At 42.0% G+C, this 20,524-nt stretch overlaps 2 protein-coding genes across 3 annotated transcripts in view; both read left to right on the forward strand.

Moving 5' to 3' along the window:
* The window catches only part of LOC121886780 (cartilage matrix protein-like), a 118,702-nt gene extending 104,288 nt beyond the window's left edge, over nt 1-14,414 (forward strand). Inside the window, exons 14-16 of the mRNA XM_042397077.1 lie at nt 3,735-4,064; nt 13,429-13,553; nt 13,674-14,414. Coding sequence (XP_042253011.1) covers nt 3,735-4,064; nt 13,429-13,553; nt 13,674-13,793 — 575 coding nt within the window. The 3' untranslated portion in view covers nt 13,794-14,414. The remainder of the gene's footprint in view (nt 1-3,734; nt 4,065-13,428; nt 13,554-13,673) is intronic.
* A 546-nt stretch (nt 14,415-14,960) lies between these two features.
* On the forward strand, nt 14,961-18,331 carry LOC121887351 (RLA class II histocompatibility antigen, DP alpha-1 chain-like). Of its 2 annotated transcripts, XM_042398089.1 has the most exons (4): nt 14,961-15,057; nt 16,327-16,584; nt 17,144-17,422; nt 17,865-18,331. In XM_042398089.1, exons 1-4 carry the CDS (start codon nt 14,994-14,996, stop codon nt 18,026-18,028), a joined length of 765 nt encoding a protein of 254 aa, XP_042254023.1. In that variant the 5' UTR covers nt 14,961-14,993; the 3' UTR covers nt 18,029-18,331. The 2 variants fall into 2 exon arrangements, with proteins under 2 accessions (XP_042254023.1, XP_042254022.1); XM_042398088.1 differs by having other exon boundaries at nt 17,144-17,949.
* The last annotated feature ends 2,193 nt before the right edge of the window (nt 18,332-20,524 follow it).

The following is a 20,524-nucleotide window of genomic DNA, read 5'->3' on the forward strand; positions in this document are numbered from 1 at the left end:
TGAAGCTGACTTTGACCAGCAGGATGCAGAGGTGGTCTGTAGGGAGCTCGGCTGTGGGGAACCTTCAGTCCTCCAGGGGGCGCTCTATGGAGAAGTGGAGGCTCCGATGTGGACCAAAGAGTTCCAGTGTGGAGGCCATGAGTCTGCTCTCCTGGACTGTGGAAGATCAGACTCAGCTAGAAGCACCTGCTCACCTGGCAAAGCTGTTGGACTCACCTGCTCAGGTAGAAGAGGAGCTGCAGCTTTGATTTGGCTTCATTTATGTTCTAATGAAACTCACTTTGTTCTTTTACTGATGACTCTCTTGTTTCTGTTCAGAGCCTGTCAGGTTGGTGGGAGGAGCCAGTCGGTGTGAAGGTATACTGGAGGTGAAAATGGAAGAGTGGAGACCAGTGAGATCCACTGACTGGACCCTGAAGGCAGCAGCTACAATTTGTCGAGCGCTGGACTGTGGCTTTGCTGTTTCAGTGGATGTGATAAATGAGCCCTCTTACAATTCTTTTTGGTCGTTTGATCTTGACTGTGTTGATTCTGGATCTGCACTGAGGGACTGTTTATCACCATATTCCTATTCTTACCACGTCACGGTGCTCAACTGCTCAGGTAAGTCTATCAGTGACATCATCTATGACAGTAATATTTTCCTTCCTCTCTCACAGTACTGTAAACTTATCCAGGATGACAGCATCCTAAAGGTTAGAGAAGTTAGCTTGTCCCTGGAGGCTCATTTGTTTATTTGATAGGGACAGAGCGCATTAATGAACATCAGTATACAATACAAGATGTAAACATGCGTGAGATAGCAAAAAATGCCAATTTACATCCGTAGTCCCTAGGCAGGTAACAAAAACAGAAACAGTTTAAATAACAACACGTAAATACAAATATACAAATACACAGCATAAAAAGACAAAAAACATTGTACACGACTGGTTAAAAATGATCACAGCTCTAGTTTGCCTTGAGCCATTGTTTTCTGATGGAATATGTGGGGCACCCCCTTATTGCAAGTGGTAGGCCATTCCAATATTTACTTCCCTTTACTGATAGTGCAGTTTGTCCAAATGTGGTGTGTCTAAATAGCATCACAGAGTCCCCTCTAGTGGTGGCCCTGGTCCTATTGCCACTGTCAGCAGTCTGTTTAATGAATTCATTTAAGGGAGGTGGGGCAAGCCCATGCAAAGCCTTATACATAAAACAAGCATATTTTAAGTTTTTAAAGTTCTCAAAACTTTGTGAAAAAAATCATTGTGTGTAAAAACATCCTGGCAGCATCACTGCCAAAAATGGGCTGATTTGCTTACATTTTTGTAAATTAAATTTTACTGCATTTGAAAACTTTTTCATGTGACTTTTAAAGGTTCATGTTGAGCCTGATTTGACCCCAAGATACTTGAACTTATTTACACTGTCAAGTTCCTCCCTTTTCAAGAGCACAGTAGAATGTGTCACCTTTACTGGTTGCTTTGTAAACATCATGCACAATGTTTTTTAGTGTTCAAATACAGGCATGATTAAGTAATCAAGTCCTGGACATGAGTCATTGCAGATGTAAGAATTAAGGAGGCCTCTTGGATACCTTTTGCACATGTAAAAAGTGATATGTCTGTAGGTTATGCTACATTAAGGGAGCCAAAAATTAAGATGAGGTAGCTTACGGCACAATAGTGAGCTAAAGCTAATGCCATGTTAACATTTTTGAGTTGCCAATATGATCTTAATTCTGTCCACCTTTGATGTCATCTGTTCTGGGGTTCATACAGATTCATAGATTAGATGTTGAAGAGGTTATTCGGTGCTGTGAAGCCATCGGTGTGAAGTCTGTAGTCAGTCTAGATCTCCTAGCTAGCAACTTTATAGCTGTCAACAGTCACACTACTGACTGACCAACCTAGCCAATTAGATTTGCTATAGCGGCTCCAAGGAAACTGATTGGTCAGAATTTAAATTTCTTGCTCTTTCCTTCTTACAAACCTCAGTGTACATAATCATTTTACCAAACATTACCATGCAGTAAACATGTCAAAACTCTCTTGCCTCACAGTGTGTGAAAGTAAGCTTGCAAGCCTGCAACTGGATGCTCAGACTTGAAAATTTGTAGGTGGAAACTTAAAAGTTTATAATACTAAAATTACAGATACAAAACCCTGTACTCAAGCACACCTTCTTAAATGATATAACATTCCATAATCACCGTGGGTGGTGGGTCCACAGAGCAGCTCCATGAAGCTTCTTTGGGCTGTGCCTGACCAGGGCCATGGGCCAAGGCCCAGCTACAAGACTCCCCAGGAGGGGACCTCCTGAGACGTATTATATTTGTTATAGTATATAAGATGGTAAACAAAGATCAGTTTTAAATTGTAAATCCTCTCTCTCTCCAGACTCTGTCAGGCTGGTGAATGGGACTAGTCTGTGTTCAGGCAGACTGGAGGTGAAGTCTGAGCAGTCGTGGTCCTCAGTGTGTGAAGCTGACTTTGACCAGCAGGATGCAGAGGTGGTCTGTAGGGAGCTCGGCTGTGGGGAACCTTCAGTCCTCCAGGGGGCGCTCTATGGAGAAGTGGAGGCTCCAATGTGGACCAGAGAGTTCCAGTGTGGAGGCCATGAGTCTGCTCTCCTGGACTGTGGAAGATCAGACTCAGCTAGAAGCACCTGCTCACCTGGCAAAGCTGTTGGACTCACCTGCTCAGGTAGAAGAGGAGCTGCAGCTTTGATTTGGCTTCATTTCTGTTCTAATGAAACTCACTTTATTCTTTTACTGATGACTCTCTTGTTTCTGTTCAGAGCCTGTCAGGTTGGTGGGAGGAGCCAGTCGCTGTGCAGGTAGACTGGAGGTATACCTGCACAGCAACTGGCTGCACAGCAAGAGTGGAGACCTGGGAGAGTGGAGAGCAGTGGATGACACTTACTGGTTCCCAGAGGAAGCACCTGTTGCGTGTAGAGATCTGGACTGTGGCTCTGCTGTTTCTACAGAAAGGAGAAATTACCCCAGATACTTATCTTCATGGAAGATCAATCCTGACTGTGTTCAGTCTGGATCTGCACTGAGGGAATGTGCAGTATCAGATTACTCTTCCTCCATCGTGGAGCTCATTTGCTCAGGTAAGCCCATCAGTGACATCATCTATGACAGTAATATTTTCCTTCCTCTGTCACAGTGATAGTCGGTGGTTTCCATTGGACTGAACTGTAAACTTATCCAGGATGACGGCATCCTAAAGGGTAGAGAAGTTAGCTTGTCATTGCTTCAAACTGAGACAATCTGCACCTTTAATCAACCTGCTGTGGTTCACTCACACACCCTGCAGTTCTCCTGAGCAGCTCAGTCACATCCACCTTATAAACAACAACTACATTACAAATTAATACAGTTGTTGCTTTCTGCATAAACAAATAAGGAACTCTTTACTAACAAGTTCAATATATCGACTTAAAAGCTGATGATATGTTAGTGTTGTGTTCACTACTTGTTTCTGTTGTGCGTGCAGTGTTGTATGAATGTCTTATTAACATGTTGATCAGCTGTTTTCTGTCTGATCTGAAGGCAGCTGAGGATGTTAATCTGTTTCCTCCTCTGCTCTCTGACTCCTCTGTATTACACATGAATGTAGGAGTTCTCTGTGTTGTATGATCACCTCACTGATCAACGTTCATTTATTTGAATAAACAAATGAGGAGAAAACAACATTCAGCTTCTCACAGAGGAAGAAGGATTCATCATCTCTCTGTGTTTACAGACCTGCTGGTTCAGCCAATCATCTCTGTGTCTTCTACCATGGACGGGGTCTCCGAGGCCCAGCAGCAGGGGTTTCAGGTGCGCCGGGGCACCAACTTCACCATCAGCTGCTCCATCCAGCCTCAGTACCCAGGAGGCTCCTTCCAGCTCACCTTCACCTCCTCCAACACAGCACACAACTACACCCAGCCAGCTGTCAATCACTCTGCTGACTTCCTGTTTCCTGCTGCAGACCCCGCCCATCAAGGAAACTACAGCTGTGTTTATGGCGTCTATGTTTTTTCTCATAACTTCTCCTCTGAGAGCTGTCTGCTGTCTCTCACCGTCACAGGTAAGCTGAAGCAGAGTGTGAAGCTCAGTGGAACTGAGACGTCACACTGACTTTGTTTCCATGTTTGTAAAACATGATAAAAAGTCATCAGGCAGCAGGACCGACCCAGCGACCTACAGAGAGCTGAGACAGAATCTGATGAAGGAACTGTAAACTGTTTCCTTCCCGGCTTCTTTAATGTTATTGAACCATAACAACTGTGTTGTAGTGAAAAGTAAAAGACAGCAAACGAGTCAGTGAAGCCAGATAAGCACTATAATGATAATAAACAGGACTTTACATGATGAGCTGAATGTCATCAGGAGAACTCAGAGCTTCACCAGGATCACATTTGATTTAACTGCATGTAAAGATGTTGATTGTTAACAATCAATTGAATCATTTCAACCAGACAGGAGCTTTAAGGAGACAATCAGCAGATTTTCAATTATCAACTGAACTGACGTTAAAAATACCTCAGGTTTAATATTTTAGTACCAGTTTCAATTCAGAACCAGGTTTCAGGGGGCATCTCTACCTCAGACCAGCATTAACAATTACAGTTTGCTGTAGTCTGAGCTGAGGTCTGATAGCATGAGATGCTACTACTGAAAGCAATAATCTGACAGAGGAAAACAGGAGGAGTCTAATTCAGATTAGCTGTAGCTTCATCCATTATTCTACTGTGAACAGAGTTATGAGGGGGCGTGACTACCTTATAACAGAGAGACGCCTCCTTTTAAAGTTGTACATATTTATTTCTGGTATCATGCATTGCCGTCCACCACAGTGTCATTCTTCATGTTACCACTAGATGGAGCCTGAGCAAGACATTTTCAAATCCTACAAATAGCTTGAAATATTTTCTGTACATAAAGACTTGATTCAGGGTATGGATGCGCTCTCTCTTTTTTTACCAATTGTTACTTTCAAATTCAGAAAATCATTCATTGGTATGAATGATATAGTTAAATATCCCCAAAACTAATGATGGTTCTCTCTCTCCAGACTCTGTCAGGCTGGTGAATGGGACTAGTCTGTGTTCAGGCAGACTGGAGGTGAAGTCTGAGCAGTCGTGGTCCTCAGTGTGTGAAGCTGACTTCAACCTGCAGGATGCAGAGGTGGTCTGTAGGGAGCTCAGCTGTGGGGCTCCTTTAGTCCTCCAGGGGGCGCTCTATGGAGAAGTGGAGGCTCCAATGTGGACCAAAGAGTTCCAGTGTGGAGGCAATGAGTCTGCTCTCCTGGACTGTGGAAGATCAGACTCAGCTAGAAGCACCTGCTCACTTTGCAAAGCTGTTGGACTCACCTGCTCAGGTAGAAGAGGAGCTGCAGCTTTGATTTGGCTTCATTTCTGTTCTAATGAAACTCACTTTATTCTTTTACTGATGACTCTCTTGTTTCTGATCTATTGAATCTCACTTTATTCTTTTATTGATGTAGTCCACCTACTCAGTTCTAATTTTACGGTATATTATGGCATACGTCTTGACATCTGATAACATCTGTGCATGGGAGGTGAATTGTTGAGGATCTACTACAATGTACAACTAGGATATGTCTATAGTAGCTAACGACTTCGAGCATGTGACTCTGATTAGGGTGCAAAGAGGCCTATAGTTAGCTTATTTTATAGCTATACACTTATTGTGAGCTTAAAACTAACATGTGTATACTTATTTTTTACCTCATGAATCACATTTCTATCAAACATGAACAAATACCAAACCACAAAGATTTGAATGTAATAAATGAAAAAAATATTCATTACAGGACACAAAGAAAATAAGTGAAATGATACCTGTGGTTTTGTAAATCAGTTTGTAACTCAGTTTATGGTACCATGTTGTCGGCGCGGTTGTCCCCTCTCTCTCCAGACTCTGTCAGGCTGGTGAATGGGACTAGTCTGTGTTCAGGCAGACTGGAGGTGAAGTCTGAGCAGTCGTGGTCCTCAGTGTGTGAAGCTGACTTTGACCAGCAGGATGCAGAGGTGGTCTGTAGGGAGCTCGGCTGTGGGGCTCCTTCAGTCCTCCAGGGGGCGCTCTATGGAGAAGTGGAGGCTCCAATATGGACCAAAGAGTTCCAGTGTGGAGGCCATGAGTCTGCTCTCCTGGACTGTGGAAGATCAGACTCAGCTAGAAGCACCTGCTCACCTGACAAAGCTGTTGGACTCACCTGCTCAGGTAGAAGAGGAGCTGCAGCTTTGATTTGGCTTCATTTCTGTTCTAATGAAACTCACTTTATTCTTTTACTGATGACTCTCTTGTTTCTGTTCAGAGCCTGTCAGGTTGGTGGGAGGAGCCAGTCGCTGTGCAGGTACACTGGAGGTGAAACAGGGAGATTGGAGACCAGTGAGATACTCTGACTGGACCCTGAAGGCAGCAGCTGCCACCTGCAGAGATCTCGACTGTGGCTCTGCTGTTTCAACAGGAAGCAGATATGAGCCCTCAGACGTATCCATATGGTGGATCAAACCTGACTGTCTTCATTCTGGATTTACACTGAGGGACTGTGCATTATCAAGTTCCTCTAAATCCATCGTGGAGCTCACCTGCTCAGGTAAGTCCATGAGTGACATCATCTGGATTTTCAGAGTTGAAAGATAAAGTTTGCAGACAGAAACCTAAAAGTTTCTAATACTACGATTACATATACAAAACCTTGTTCTTAATCACACCTTTTTACATGATATAATATTCCATAATCCCTGTGGGTGGTGGGTCCACAAAGCTGATCCATGTTGCCTCTTCAGGCTGTGTCTGACCAGGCCCCATGGGCCAAGGCCCGGCCACAGGGGACTCCCCAGCCAGGCTCCAGGAGGGAACCTACTGAGATGTATTATATTTGTTATAGTATATAAGATGGTAAACAAAGATTAGTATTAAATATTAAATCTTCTCTCTCTCCAGACTCTGTCAGGCTGGTGAATGGGAATAGTCTGTGTTCAGGCAGACTGGAGGTGAAGTCTGAGCAGTCGTGGTCCTCAGTGTGTGAAGCTGACTTTGACCAGCAGGATGCAGAGGTGGTCTGTAGGGAGCTCGGCTGTGGGGCTCCTTCAGTCCTCCAGGGGGCGCTCTATGGAGAAGTGGAGGCTCCAATGTGGACCAAAGAGTTCCAGTGTGGAGGCCATGAGTCTGCTCTCCTGGACTGTGGAAGATCAGACTCAGCTAGAAGCACCTGCTCACCTGGCAAAGCTGTTGGACTCACCTGCTCAGGTAGAAGAGGAGCTGCAGCTTTGATTTGGCTTCATTTCTGTTCTAATGAAACTCACTTTATTCTTTTACTGATGACTCTCTTGTTTCTGTTCAGAGCCTGTCAGGTTGGTGGGAGGAGCCAGTCGCTGTGCAGGTACACTGGAGGTGAAACAAGGAGAATGGAGACCAGTGAAGTACTCTGACTGGACCCTGAAGGAAGCAGCTGCAGCTTGCAGACATCTGGACTGTGGATTTGCTGTTTCAATGGAAAGGAGAAATGAGCCCTCACACAGATCTGTATGGTGGATCAGTCATGACTGTGTTCATTCTGGATCTGCAGTGAGGGACTGTTTATCATCAGATTCTTCTTCCTCTACCGTGGAGCTCACCTGCTCAGGTAAATTCATCAGTGACATCATCTATGACAGTAATATTTTCCTTCCTCTGTCACAGTGATAATCGGTGGTTTTCCTCTGCACTCAACTGTAAACTTATCCAGGATGACGGCATCCTAATGGGTAGAGAAGTTAGTGTGTTTCTGTTCCTTGTTCAAATCAAATATGAAGTGTTTGGACCACAACCTCACAAAACTATCTTTGTTAAAGTGAACATGTCTGTAGATTACACTACATTAAAGGAGCTATAAATTGAGGTAAATTAGCTTACAGCACAATAGTGAGCTAAAGCTAATAGCATGTTAACATTTTTGAGTTGCCAGTATAGTCTTAATTCTGTCCACCTTTGATATCATCTGTTCTTGGGTTCCGCAACTGGATGTTCAGGCTTAAAATGCAAAGTTTGCAGGCAGAAACCTGTCAGTTTACAAAACTTATATTACAGGTACAAACCCTGTTCCCAAGCACATCTTTTTACATGATATAATATTCCATAATCCCTGTGGGTGGTGGGTCCACAGAGCAGCTCCATGTTGCTTCTTCGGGCTGTGCCTGACCAGGCCCCATGGGCCAAGGCCCGGCCACCAGTGACTCCCTGACCAGGCTTCAGGAGGGGACCTACTGAGATGTATTATATTTGATATATTATATTTGTTATAGTATATAAGATTGTAAATAAAGGTCAGTATTAAATTGTAAATCCTTTCCAGATTCTGTCAGGCTGGTGAATGGGAATAGTCTGTGTTCAGGCAGACTGGAGGTGAAGTCTGAGCAGTCGTGGTCCTCAGTGTGTGAAGCTGACTTTGACCAGCAGGATGCAGAGGTGGTCTGTAGGGAGCTCGGCTGTGGGGCTCATTTAGTCCTCCAGGGGGTGCTCTATGGAGAAGTGGAGGCTCCAATGTGGACCAAAGAGTTCCAGTGTGGAGGCCATGAGTCTGCTCTCCTGGACTGTGGAAGATCAGACTCAGCTAGAAGCACCTGCTCACCTGGCAAAGCTGTTGAACTCACCTGCTCAGGTAGAAGAGGAGCTGCAGCTTTGATTTGGCTTCATTTCTGTTCTAATGAAACTCACTTTATTCTTTTACTGATGACTCTGTTGTTTCTGTTCAGAGAATGTCAGGTTGGTGGGAGGAGACAGTCGCTGTGCAGGTACACTGGAGGTGAAACATGGGGAGTGGAGACCAGTGCATTACGCCGTCTGGACCCTAAAGGAAGCAGCTGTATTTTGTAGTGCTCTGCACTGTGGCTCTGCTATTTCAACGGAAAGGAGAAATGAGCCCTCACGCAGATATGTATGGTGGATTGATCATGACTGTGTTCATTCTGGATCTGCACTGAGGGACTGTTTATCATCAGAATCTTCTTCCTCCATTGTGGAGCTCACCTGCTCAGGTAATCAGTGACATCATCTATGACATTAATATTTTCCTTCCTCTCTCACAGTGATAGTCGGTGGTTGCCATTCGACTGAACTTTAAACTTATCCAGGACGACGGCATCCTAAAGGGTAGAGAAGTTAGCTTGTTCCTGGAGGCTCATTGCTTCAAACTGAGACAATCTGCAGCTTTAAGCAACCTGCTGTAGTTCACTCACACACCCTGCAGCTCTCCTGAGAGTTTGGAAGAGGCCAGGTTTCCTCTGATGAGGCACCACGCAGCAAGAATGATGAGCCTGTTTGGTTCCACAAACGTATGTGAGCAAACCTTTTCATTGATGACTCTGAACAAAAGCCAACTGAGAACCAAGTTGACAGATAACCAGGCTTGGAATTAAGTCATTTTTAGGGCAAGGCCACTTTGGCCTTTGATAAATACAAATTTATTGGGGCATCACAGCCAAAATGTAGGACACCAAGGTCAAAAACCAATGGTGCAATAACAATAAGTAATAATTACATTGTATGAAGACAAAACAGTATACAATCAACAATTAGGAGTCAGCGTATTGAAAAACAGTACTGAGTTCATGAAAACTGTACAGTGCATGTTTGACTTTTCCACAAAATGCGGTCTGACTTTTAAAAAATGTAAATAATTAATTATATTAATTGTTATTGTTATATTTTAATGATAAAATAAAGTCTATAAATAGGCAAGGGTGATCAAAATTAATCTGAACATGTTTTGAGACCCATGCAACTATTAGCATATGAGTCTGAGATCATAGGAGCAACTGAAAAAGTAGCGACCCGTCAGATCTCACATCAAGTTATAAACTCTATGTACGTTCTCAGTTAGCTAACACTATGCAGCAATGGTTAACTGCTGAGAACATTTTTGACCGGTTATGCATGTCAGTCTATAGGCTAATTTGCATACAACTCCGCTAACGGCTTGTTCACAACATAAGATCTTTTTCAATGGCTAAAATACCGGTGTAAAACCGTGTGTTGCATTATGGTTTATGGTTGTAGCATTAATGTTGCTAGGCTAGTTTGTAGTGAGTGTGTTAGAGTCAGTCAACCCTAAAGTGTTTCATTAGTCTAGTTTAACCTTCAAGAGTTTCTGAAGGATCGCGTTACCTGTTTTTCTGCCACAGTGGAAACAAATTCATGACGAGTGAAAACGAGTCCAAAGCAAAGCAAAGCAACACACATTAATACTTACACTGTACAGTGTTTAGCTGCCTGTGCTTATAACATAATGTTAACTGTTAGCTAATATTAGCGAGTGGGTTAGCTGTTTATGTTTACTTTGAAGTTAAACATATATTTGTGGGAGTGGGAGAAATCTTGCGCTGCTGTTGATGTCCAGCGTGATGATGGAGACACTGGGAAACGTTTATTTGCTGCGTCACATGTAGTTTTAAATGAGGAAAGCCGCAACTTTCTTTTAAGGGCACTAGGGCCAGTTCAAAACAGGGCATGCCAAACTGGCCATGTGGGTATTACGGCCACCATTACGGTCACACTCCGGGCACATCCACGGCACTGGCCGTTTGGCCATGGTATAATTCCTGCCCTGAACTCTGTGATGTTCTTCGCATCTCAACAAGACTTGTTCCTGACCTGCCAGCTATTTTTCATACCAATGCGCAACATCACTTCTCCCTTTGAGTGAACTACTGTTCCCATCATTGGTGAGTTAGAACTGTATGACACATTATCATAGTATCAAAAGTGTCAAAAGTCTGTGTGAGAGTTTTCTTGCCTCGCAATGTGTGAAAGTGAGCTTGCAAACCTGCAACTGGATGCTCAGACTGAATTATGCGGGCAGAAACCTAAAAGTTCATAATACTAAGATTACAGGTACAAAACCTTGTTCTCAAACACACCTTTTTACATGATATAATATTCCATAATCCCTGTGGGTGGTGGGTCCACAGAGCAGCTCCATGTTGCTTCTTTGGTCTGTGCCTGACCAGGCCCCATGGGCCAAGGCCCAGCTACAAGACTCCCCAGGAGGGGACCTCCTGAGATGTATTATATTTGTTATAGTATATAAGGTGGTAAATAAAGACCAGTATTAAATATTAAATCCTCTCTCTCCAGACGCTGTCAGGCTGGTGAATGGGACTAGTCTGTGTTCAGGCAGACTGGAGGTGAAGTCTGAGCAGTCGTGGTCCTCAGTGTGTGAAGCTGACTTTGACCAGCAGGATGCAGAGGTGGTCTGTAGGGAGCTCGGCTGTGGGGCTCCTTCAGTCCTCCAGGGGGCGCTCTATGGAGAAGTGGAGGCTCCGATGTGGACCAAAGAGTTCCAGTGTGGAGGCCATGAGTCTGCTCTCCTGGACTGTGGAAGATCAGACTCAGCTAGAAGCACCTGCTCACCTGGCAAAGCTGTTGGACTCACCTGCTCAGGTAGAAGAGGAGCTGCAGCTTTGATTTGGCTTCATTTCTGTTCTAATGAAACTCACTTTATTCTTTTACTGATGACTCTCTTGTTTCTGTTCAGAGCCTGTCAGGTTGGTGGGAGGACCCAATCGCTGTGCAGGTACACTGGAGGTGAAACAGGGAGAGTGGAGACCAGTGAGTGACGCTGACTGGACCCTGAAGGAAGCAGCTGCCACCTGCAGAGATCTCGACTGTGGCTCTGTTGTTTCAACAGGAAGCAGATATGAGCCCTCAGACGTATCCATATGGTGGATCAAACCTGACTGTCTTCATTCTGGATTTACATTGAGGGACTGTGCATTATCAAGTTCCTCTAAATCCATCGTGGAGCTCACCTGCTCAGGTAAGTCCATGAGTGACATCATCTGGATTTTCAGAGTTGAAAGATAAAGTTTGAAGACAGACACCTAGAAGTTTCTAATACTACGATTACATATACAAAACCTTGTTCTTAATCACACCTTTTTACATGATATAATATTCCATAATCCCTGTGGGTGGTGGGTCCACAAAGCTGATCCATGTTGCCTCTTCAGGCTGTGTCTGACCAGGCCCCGTGGGCCAAGGCCCGGCCACAGGGGACTCCCCAGCCAGGCTCCAGGAGGGAACCTACTGAGATGTATTATATTTGTTATAGTATATAAGGTGGTAAATAAAGATCAGTATTAAATATTAAATCCTCTCTCTCCAGACTCTGTCAGGCTGGTGAATGGGACTAGTCTGTGTTCACTACTTGTTTCTGTTGTGCCTGCAGTGTTGTATGAATGTCTTATTAACATGTTGATCAGCTGTTTTCTGTCTGATCTGAAGGCAGCTGAGGATGTTAATCTGTTTCCTCCTCTGCTCTCTGACTCCTCTGTATTACACATGAATGTAGGAGTTCTCTGTGTTGTATGATCACCTCACTGATCAACGTTCATTTATATGAATAAACAAATGAGGAGAAAACAACATTCAGCTTCTCACAGAGGAAGAAGGATTCATCATCTCTCTGTGTTTACAGTCCTGCTGGTTCAGCCAATCATCTCTGTGTCTTCTACCATGGACGGGGTCTCCGAGGCCCAGCAGCAGGGGTTTCAGGTGCATCGGGGCACCAACTTCACCATCAGCTGCTCCATCCAACCTCAGTACCCAGGAGGCTCCTTCCAGCTCACCTTCACCTCCTCCAACACGGCATACATCTACACCCAGCCAGCTGTCAATCACTCTGCTGACTTCCTGTTTCCTGCTGCAGACCCCGCCCATCAAGGAAGCTACAGCTGTGTTTATGGCGTCTATGTTTTTGCTCATAACTTCTCCTCTGAGAGCCGTCTGCTGTCTCTCACTGTCACAGGTAAGCTGAAGCAGAGTGTGAAGCTCAGTGGAACTGAGACGTCACACTGACTTTGTTTCCATGTTTGTAAAACATGATAAAAAGTCATCAGGCAGCAGGACCGACCCAGCGACCTACAGAGAGCTGAGGCAGAATCTGATGAAGGAACTGTAAACTGTTTCCTTCCCGGCTTCTTTAATGTTATTGAACCATAACAACTGTGTTGTAGTGAAAAGTAAAAGACAGCAAACGAGTCAGTGAAGCCAGATAAGCACTATAATGATAATAAACAGGACTTTACATGATGAGCTGAATGTCATCAGGAGAACTCAGAGCTTCACCAGGATCACATTTGATTTAACTGCATGTAAAGATGTTGATTGTTAACAATCAGTTGAATCATTTCAACCAGACAGGAGCTTTAAGGAGACAATCAGCAGACTTTCATTCATTCTTTCAAACCGGCTGTAAACACATGAGTTGTTTTTGTCCAACATCATCAGCATACAGAGGAGATCAGATGAACTTATAATCAACAAGCTGCTTCACACTTTAGTGATTTTAGGAGATTTAACGTCACTAAAGTTTCTGTTTGATGGGAGCTGTTGTTCTCATGATGTCATGTGATCTAATGTGATGACCGAATGTGTCTCGTCAGATCCAACAGTTCTTATCATCAGAGATCCAGATGAGACACATTCCAGAAAAGTTTTTATCATCACGCTGGTCGTCCTGCTGGTGACTCCGCTGTTGTTCATCACTGCCATCTATTTCATCCGGAAGGTACTGAACACATGTTTGTTGTTTAGAGGACTGGTTGAAATGAAGCACTAAGCCTGTTTATATTGAACTGAAGAGAGGAGTGATGCAGTAACTTAGATCTGTGTTGTCATGTCTCTCCAGGCCAGCAGGGGGCAGAAGTCAGGCCCACAGGAGAACATTGAGCTGGATTCTTATAACCTCGGTGTTTCCAGAGCTGAAGGAGAGCTGGCTGAAGAGGAAGGAGCTCAGGGAGCAGAGTAGGACCTCCAAGGAGCCACAAACCCACTGAAGAAGAAAATCATCTTTGGTTTCATCTCTCCTCTCAGTCTCAGCCAGGTTTTTGCAGCCCAGTACGGCGAGGAACCAGCACCAACGCTCAGTGCCACAACAGGAAGTAGTGAGACCTTTATTAAGACCAGTAGAAGAAGAGCAGAGAGATCTGATTGGACCATTTGTACCATAATTATCTGTATATAGTTATATTTTATCATTATTAACTTCTCTCTTTTTTTACTTAAAGTACTTAAAAATATTAATGAATCCAGAGTTTTATGGTCTCATCTGGGTAAATGTTGAGTCAACAAATCATTTAAAAATCCATCCAGATGTTTGATAGTTTATATATTTTTTCTTCACTGTCTTTTATATACTATATACTACTTACTCAGGTGAAATCTGTTATTGCATTTTATTTAAATATTTGCTTTTTGAGTTAATGAAACTGAATAAAAGAAAAAGTTATCGAGTGAAATCAAATGTTTTATCTTTGTTTTGCTGTTTTCAAGAAAAAATTTGGATGTTTGACAGAATTTAAAGCACATGTGTTTCTGCTGAATGTTCACTCATTTACTGTATGTGACAGTTTCATGCTAATAAATCAGTTTCTAGTGTATCAATAACACTTTTACACTTTGTTTTATTTTGAATGTCAGACCCCCAAAAGGAATTAAGATTTTCATTATATTCTGGTCAGTTTAGTGCACCTCTCCCTCTCTACACTGAAAATAAAATTATACAATTATTTATTTGTGACAATAAATGAAAGACACAAGAGTAACAAAAGTCATTGTGCCATTTCTGGTGTAAACACCAACCTTGTTGGGACCGGGCAGGGCTGGAGCAGCAGAGGGGCTGGAGGACGGACCAGGGCAGTTGTACTCATTCAAATTTTCAAACTAAGACCACTCTCTTCTAAATCCTACCAACTGCAGCTTTAATAGAGCTCATGGTCGTAACCTTGGGAAATCAACAATATATCTCTCTGGCAGACTTCTCATTTTTACGTTGGTTCTTTGCATTACCAGAACAAAATGCAGCATGCTCACTTGTAAGGCTTTTATTTTGAAAATTATAACCAGTCTCATAAATCTAATTGTTGCTGGCTTGACACTGGTCAAACTCACGAGTCACTGAATCACTATTTTCATTTGTTTCAGCGCACACAAAAACAAACTGGGTCACATGGACTTCTCACTGGTTTTACTGGTTTTACTGGTATTAGGTATCGTCTCCACAGCCCACGCAGGTAAAGTTTTATTATTTTATTGTTAGTTTTTGTGTAAAAGCTTTGTGTTTCCAGTCTGCTACTCCAAAAACAGAAGAATTACACTTCCACTTTTTTTTCTATGTCTTGCAAAACATTTCAGTAAATGGTGATGATTCATTTTTCAATAAGGAACTCCATTCGTGTTTGTGGTCATTTAAGGAGTTTGTATTGTACAGTAGATCAGAGGTGCAGAGCTGCTACCAGGCTGCAAGGAGACGACATGATTCAAAGAAATAAAAATAATCATGATAATATAACTTCATAGTTTATTACAGGTTATTTATGTTGCAATAACCTTGAACTGGTGGTGCATTATTTCTTGTCACTTCCACAACACATCACATCTGTGTGACAACACTACCTGACAGCTGCAGAGTCCGTATGTTTTGATTAAGTAACCACAAGGAAATACAGAGCAAAATAAGTTTAGGTTTCTGTTAGGTTTCGTTTTTAAGCTCCCCTACTAGCATGAGTGGATTATGAGACAGTAATAACAAGACATCCAGACTGAAAGAGACACAAATCAACCAGAAATGACTCCAGGTGAACCAGAACTCTCAGGTGCTGCTGTTGTTGACTCTCCTCAGCTCAGATATTACACTAAATACTGCAGCACACTGTGCAAAACAAGCTTCTCTGCTGTCAAACCGATTTAAATTTAAATGTACAGATTTTTCTGCATTTTAATGAAATGTTACTGTATCCTCGGTGAGCTGCGCAGCTGCAATATGAAGGAAAAGAAAGAAACATATATTATTATATTATTATATTACTATATATTAATTTAGGCGTTTTAGACTTTTTAACATGAAATGTTAACAGTCACTTCAAACTGAGGCCGCAGGGCCCCCATGACCCCCTGGTTCTGTGCCTCATAGGCTCAGTAATCCCTCCATGGTTACTATCAGACAGAAATGACATTTCATTATTATCATATTATTATTATTATAGTATTAGTTGCTGACTTTTATTTTCATTTGAGTGTGTTTACGAATAGTTACCCTGTTTAGAAATAGTTTTAGGAGACCAAAAGTAATCTGACAAATTATGGTGAACTTTAATCCTGATATTTGATATTCAGCATGAAATCCTTGACTGGGTGATGTCTGTGACTCATAGACATCAGCTGACACTTGCTAGGTAGCTACAGGCTGGTCTGATAAATAGTAAAGAGTTCTGTAAGGAGCCTCATATCACATCTACGAGATGAAACTTGCTTTTTTCTTCTTTTTTTTTTTTTTGCTTCAGCTCGTTATGAAGGGACAATGTTCTACGGCTGCTTCGAGTCATGTGACTGCAAGGTTCAGTTGCACTGGGATGGAGACCAGGTGATGTACGCTGACTTCAAGAGTGGAGAAACAGTGTGGACGGCGCCGCTGCTGTCAGAGGTGGAAAACACAATGTCAGCTGGATTTTACATACAGTCTCAAGTTAGCAAGGAGAGACTGTGTAAACACTATCTCCCTAAAGCTACGCAGATCGACAAGAATCCCACTGAAGAAAAAGGTAAAGAGATGACATATTTTTACTCCATATTACATGCAAAGAGCCTCTTCTGGATGACCTATTTATTATATATTTATTATGTCACCCTGCCAATAAACCAATTCAACAAAGCCGCTATGACAATAAAGTCTTCCTCTGGAGGTTCAGCTCTGATGTTGATTGAAAACGTGACATTACACTTTGTTCTTAAGAGGAGTTCAGAGCTGCTACTACACTAATCATGTTTTTACTTTCATTGAAGTGACCTGATACTTTATGATAAGAGCTCTGCCCCTTTCTGCCTTATCTTTGATTGATCAATTTTAGTGTGATTTTAGGAGAATATTAACAACAATTAGTAAGATAGATTTAATTATTTTATTTTACCAGAAAAAAAAATAAGGAACCTCTGCAGCTTATAAACCTTTTTTTTTTGTGACCGACTTTATTTCATTGAGCAAATCAGCAGCTTCTACGTGTCAGCAGCTCTCTGTCCAGCATCATGTTGAAAACATTCTTGTATGAGGTTCATTGTGTGATAAACACGGTGAGTCCTAACACGTCACTCTCTCTTTAAAAGCCCCCAGAATGCTCGTCTATCCCAGCGAGGAGGCAGAGCTGGGGAAGGAGATCACCCTCTACTGTTACATCAGTCACTTCTACCCCCCACTAATCAACGTCACATGGACCAGGAATGGTTTTAAGGTGACAGAAGGTGTGGCTCTCAGCAACCCCCAGCCTGAGACTGACGGGACCTTCAGCCAGCTGGCCAGCCTCTCTTTTCATCCAAAGACAGACGACGTGCTGGGCTGCACCGTACAGCATCAAGCCCTGAGCCACCCTGTCAACACAGCATGGGGTGAGACAAATAGTAGGGGTTACCTGGAATATAATGTAGGTGGAGGGATGAATTACAAAGCTGTCTCTTCTCCTAATATGTCCTATATTTCTTTCATTAACAATCCCTTCATCAGTATGTCAGAGAGGACATTCAGCACAGGCATAAGCACAAGAATCGGGTTGTTTTCGCAATACAGCTGCCTAAAATATTACCCAACATAGGAAAATTAAAGTTACATAAGAGAGTTAAAGGGGGAAAAAAAGCATAGGAATTAAATATTTAACCCACATTTATTGATTTATTTATCGATTACTTGCCTTTGCTGCTTATTATATGCTTGTTTGCATCAAATACATGAAATATTTTCCGCAAAACAGCATAAAAGCACACAATATATAATATAATATCTCAACAACTATTGGTCTCTATATGGTCTGATTTCTGATTTGTTCTCCACCAGTGCTGCCTGTGAACCCGGATGCTTCAGGAGCAGTGGCGTGTCTCTCTTTGGGAGTCATCTGTCTGACTGGTGGAGTTATCATCTTCATCATAAGTGCCAGCGACACCCTCCGACAGCAGCTGTTTGGCAGCTGCCAGACTTCATTTCACAGGGTTGCTGGGTAAAATCTCCCAGACCACAAATATGAAAAACACCTTCAAGTACAGAAAGTATCATACTGAGATATAATTTTGAGGTGTTTCACTTTGTAGGTTCAGATTTTACATGCAAATCATATGATGTGTATGTATGATAAAGTCAGCATTTTATATCAGTAATATATAGCATAATATGACATCTAATGACTCTACAATAAGCCTTTAAATAAAAGGAGTGAAGACTGAGGGCAGATAGCTGATGATGTCACTGATGATGTCACTTGAGTCAGCATCCATTGGTGCTGAAGACTATAAATCTGCAAAGTAAAAAAATCTGGAGGGGGCGGGGGGGGGGGGGGGGGGGGGGGGGGGGGTGGAGTTAGAAAAAAGTGAGACTAGCAGACCTCTGTAGCTCCTCGTCTCTGCTGGAGGCCAGCAGCTCCAGGCTACATTAGCTGCTACTAGCATAACACACCACCATGGTAACTTATACTGCAAACTTAACCTGGTCCGGAGCAGGTTATGGTCCGAGTTTCGGCTTAAATTGGCAATAAAAAGCGCCGTCCTTTCACTAACTACCTGATTTGCTGCCAAGTCCATTTAACACTGCTGCTATTGCAGCTATTAGCACACCGATTAGAAAATTGATTAGTCTTTTATCAGACTTACCATTGATTTGATAAGTCATATTGTAAATTTGTATTTTGAGGTTATGGTTACTTGTGAGATGGGATTTTGTTACAATATATCAAACTGTTTCAAATTAATAAAAAACTAAAAACTAATGAAAAAATACTTTGAACAAAAAAAAAAAGAATAAATAAATAAAATTGATTCGTCTATTGGTATTTATCACAGATAATATTCAATCTATAATATTAATTTCACTTTGATTTGGCCAGAATCTAAAGTGATCTCCACTGATCCTCCATTATGGGACAGAGTCAGACCTGAATGCACTTCTTGAGTATAATGTTTAAATCTGCAGCATCAAGTTTAAAGTTTAAGAGCTTTGGATGTGGGAGGCATGAAGAGAGCGTTGAGGGGTAAAATAACTATATTAACTAATTACGAGTTAGTTTTTTAATTAACAAATTTACACAATCAGCAGTTTTCTGCCAGCATTCATCTCTCGCCTTATTTGCAGCAACAGTGTTGCTTTTTGCTGTGATAATGTATTTATATTCATCATAGCTCTCCATTATAATGATCTGTTCCTCCTGACTGAAGCAGACGCCACGCGATCGGTCCATTTTGTGCAGAAGAAGAGTCAAATGACGCGCCAAACTCCCCTTTTATGGGGACGCGCACAGAGCCTGAAGCAGGAAGCCTGAGTTAACAAAGAACGTTCATAAGCACCGTTGTGATATCACTTATCTCTGATCGCGAGTTTAGGGTTTGTCGAGCCAGCTGACACAAAGAAAGCCTGGATATGTTGAACTTCCTTCGTAGCACACCTCTCAGGTGCATTGTGGGTAATGTAGGTGGTATGTTTTGGTACGAAAGAAGAATGTGTGGAATAAAAAAAGAAAATATCTCTGGTTCTGCTGTATAAATTTTTTTGCACTTTTTAAAAAGAAAATCTCTCCATCATGAGTCTGAGGATGTTACAGGAGTGAAACGCGGACTATTTCTGCCTGGAAACTGTGTTTTTTCTTTGCACTTGTGAAAGATGAATAAAGCTCATAACAGAGTCTGTCAGGGTGATGTCATCATTTATTCCCTCTGTCTGTTTCCATTTTCGTTTTATCCGCACACTAACTTTTACACCTCAGGAATCACTTTTTAAAAGATATTTTGACTTAATTTTTTTTTCAGTGGTGTTTCCACTCAGGTATGTATGGATTGAAAATGTGCATAAAAAAAGGTAGATGGAAGCTTGGTGTACCCTCGCCGCAGCTTCACTTACTATGTAGCCATGTGTGGCGGTGTCTAATGTGATGCACACTGTAAAAAAAAAAAAATCGTAAAAAAATGGTAAAAAGACTGGCAGCAAAAGTTGCCAAACACTTACCATCAAATAACAGTAAAAAACTTTTTGTTATTCTACAGAGATTTATTTTTAAAATACGAATAATTACTTCGGACATTGTCTGCATTTTTACAGTCCAACCATGTATATGTAATAAATGTATAAATCTGCATAAAAAATGAAAAAGATTGCAGAAATACCTTAAAATGACCTAATTTAAATGAAGACTCTTGTTTTCATACAGTAATCTTTGGTAAATTCATAGGATTATCCAATCCATCCACAAGAACTCCCCATCAAAGTACAGATTTCTGGATGTAAAACACAGAAAAAATATGTAAAATTACATTCAAATTACCCTTTTTTAACACCCATTTATTTTATGTGATTATCCAATCTATTTACAGTAGATCCCTGGTAAATGTTGGTTTTATACTGTACAAAAAATAAGATCATGTGATAATAGTTTACAAAAACATAATTTTAATAATCATTACTTTATATAAACATTATTTGACAGTAATTACAAGCAACTCTCCAATATATTTACA

The sequence above is a fragment of the Thunnus maccoyii genome, chromosome 20, assembly GCF_910596095.1.
Source record: "Thunnus maccoyii chromosome 20, fThuMac1.1, whole genome shotgun sequence".
In the NCBI taxonomy this organism is placed as follows: domain Eukaryota; kingdom Metazoa; phylum Chordata; class Actinopteri; order Scombriformes; family Scombridae; genus Thunnus; species Thunnus maccoyii.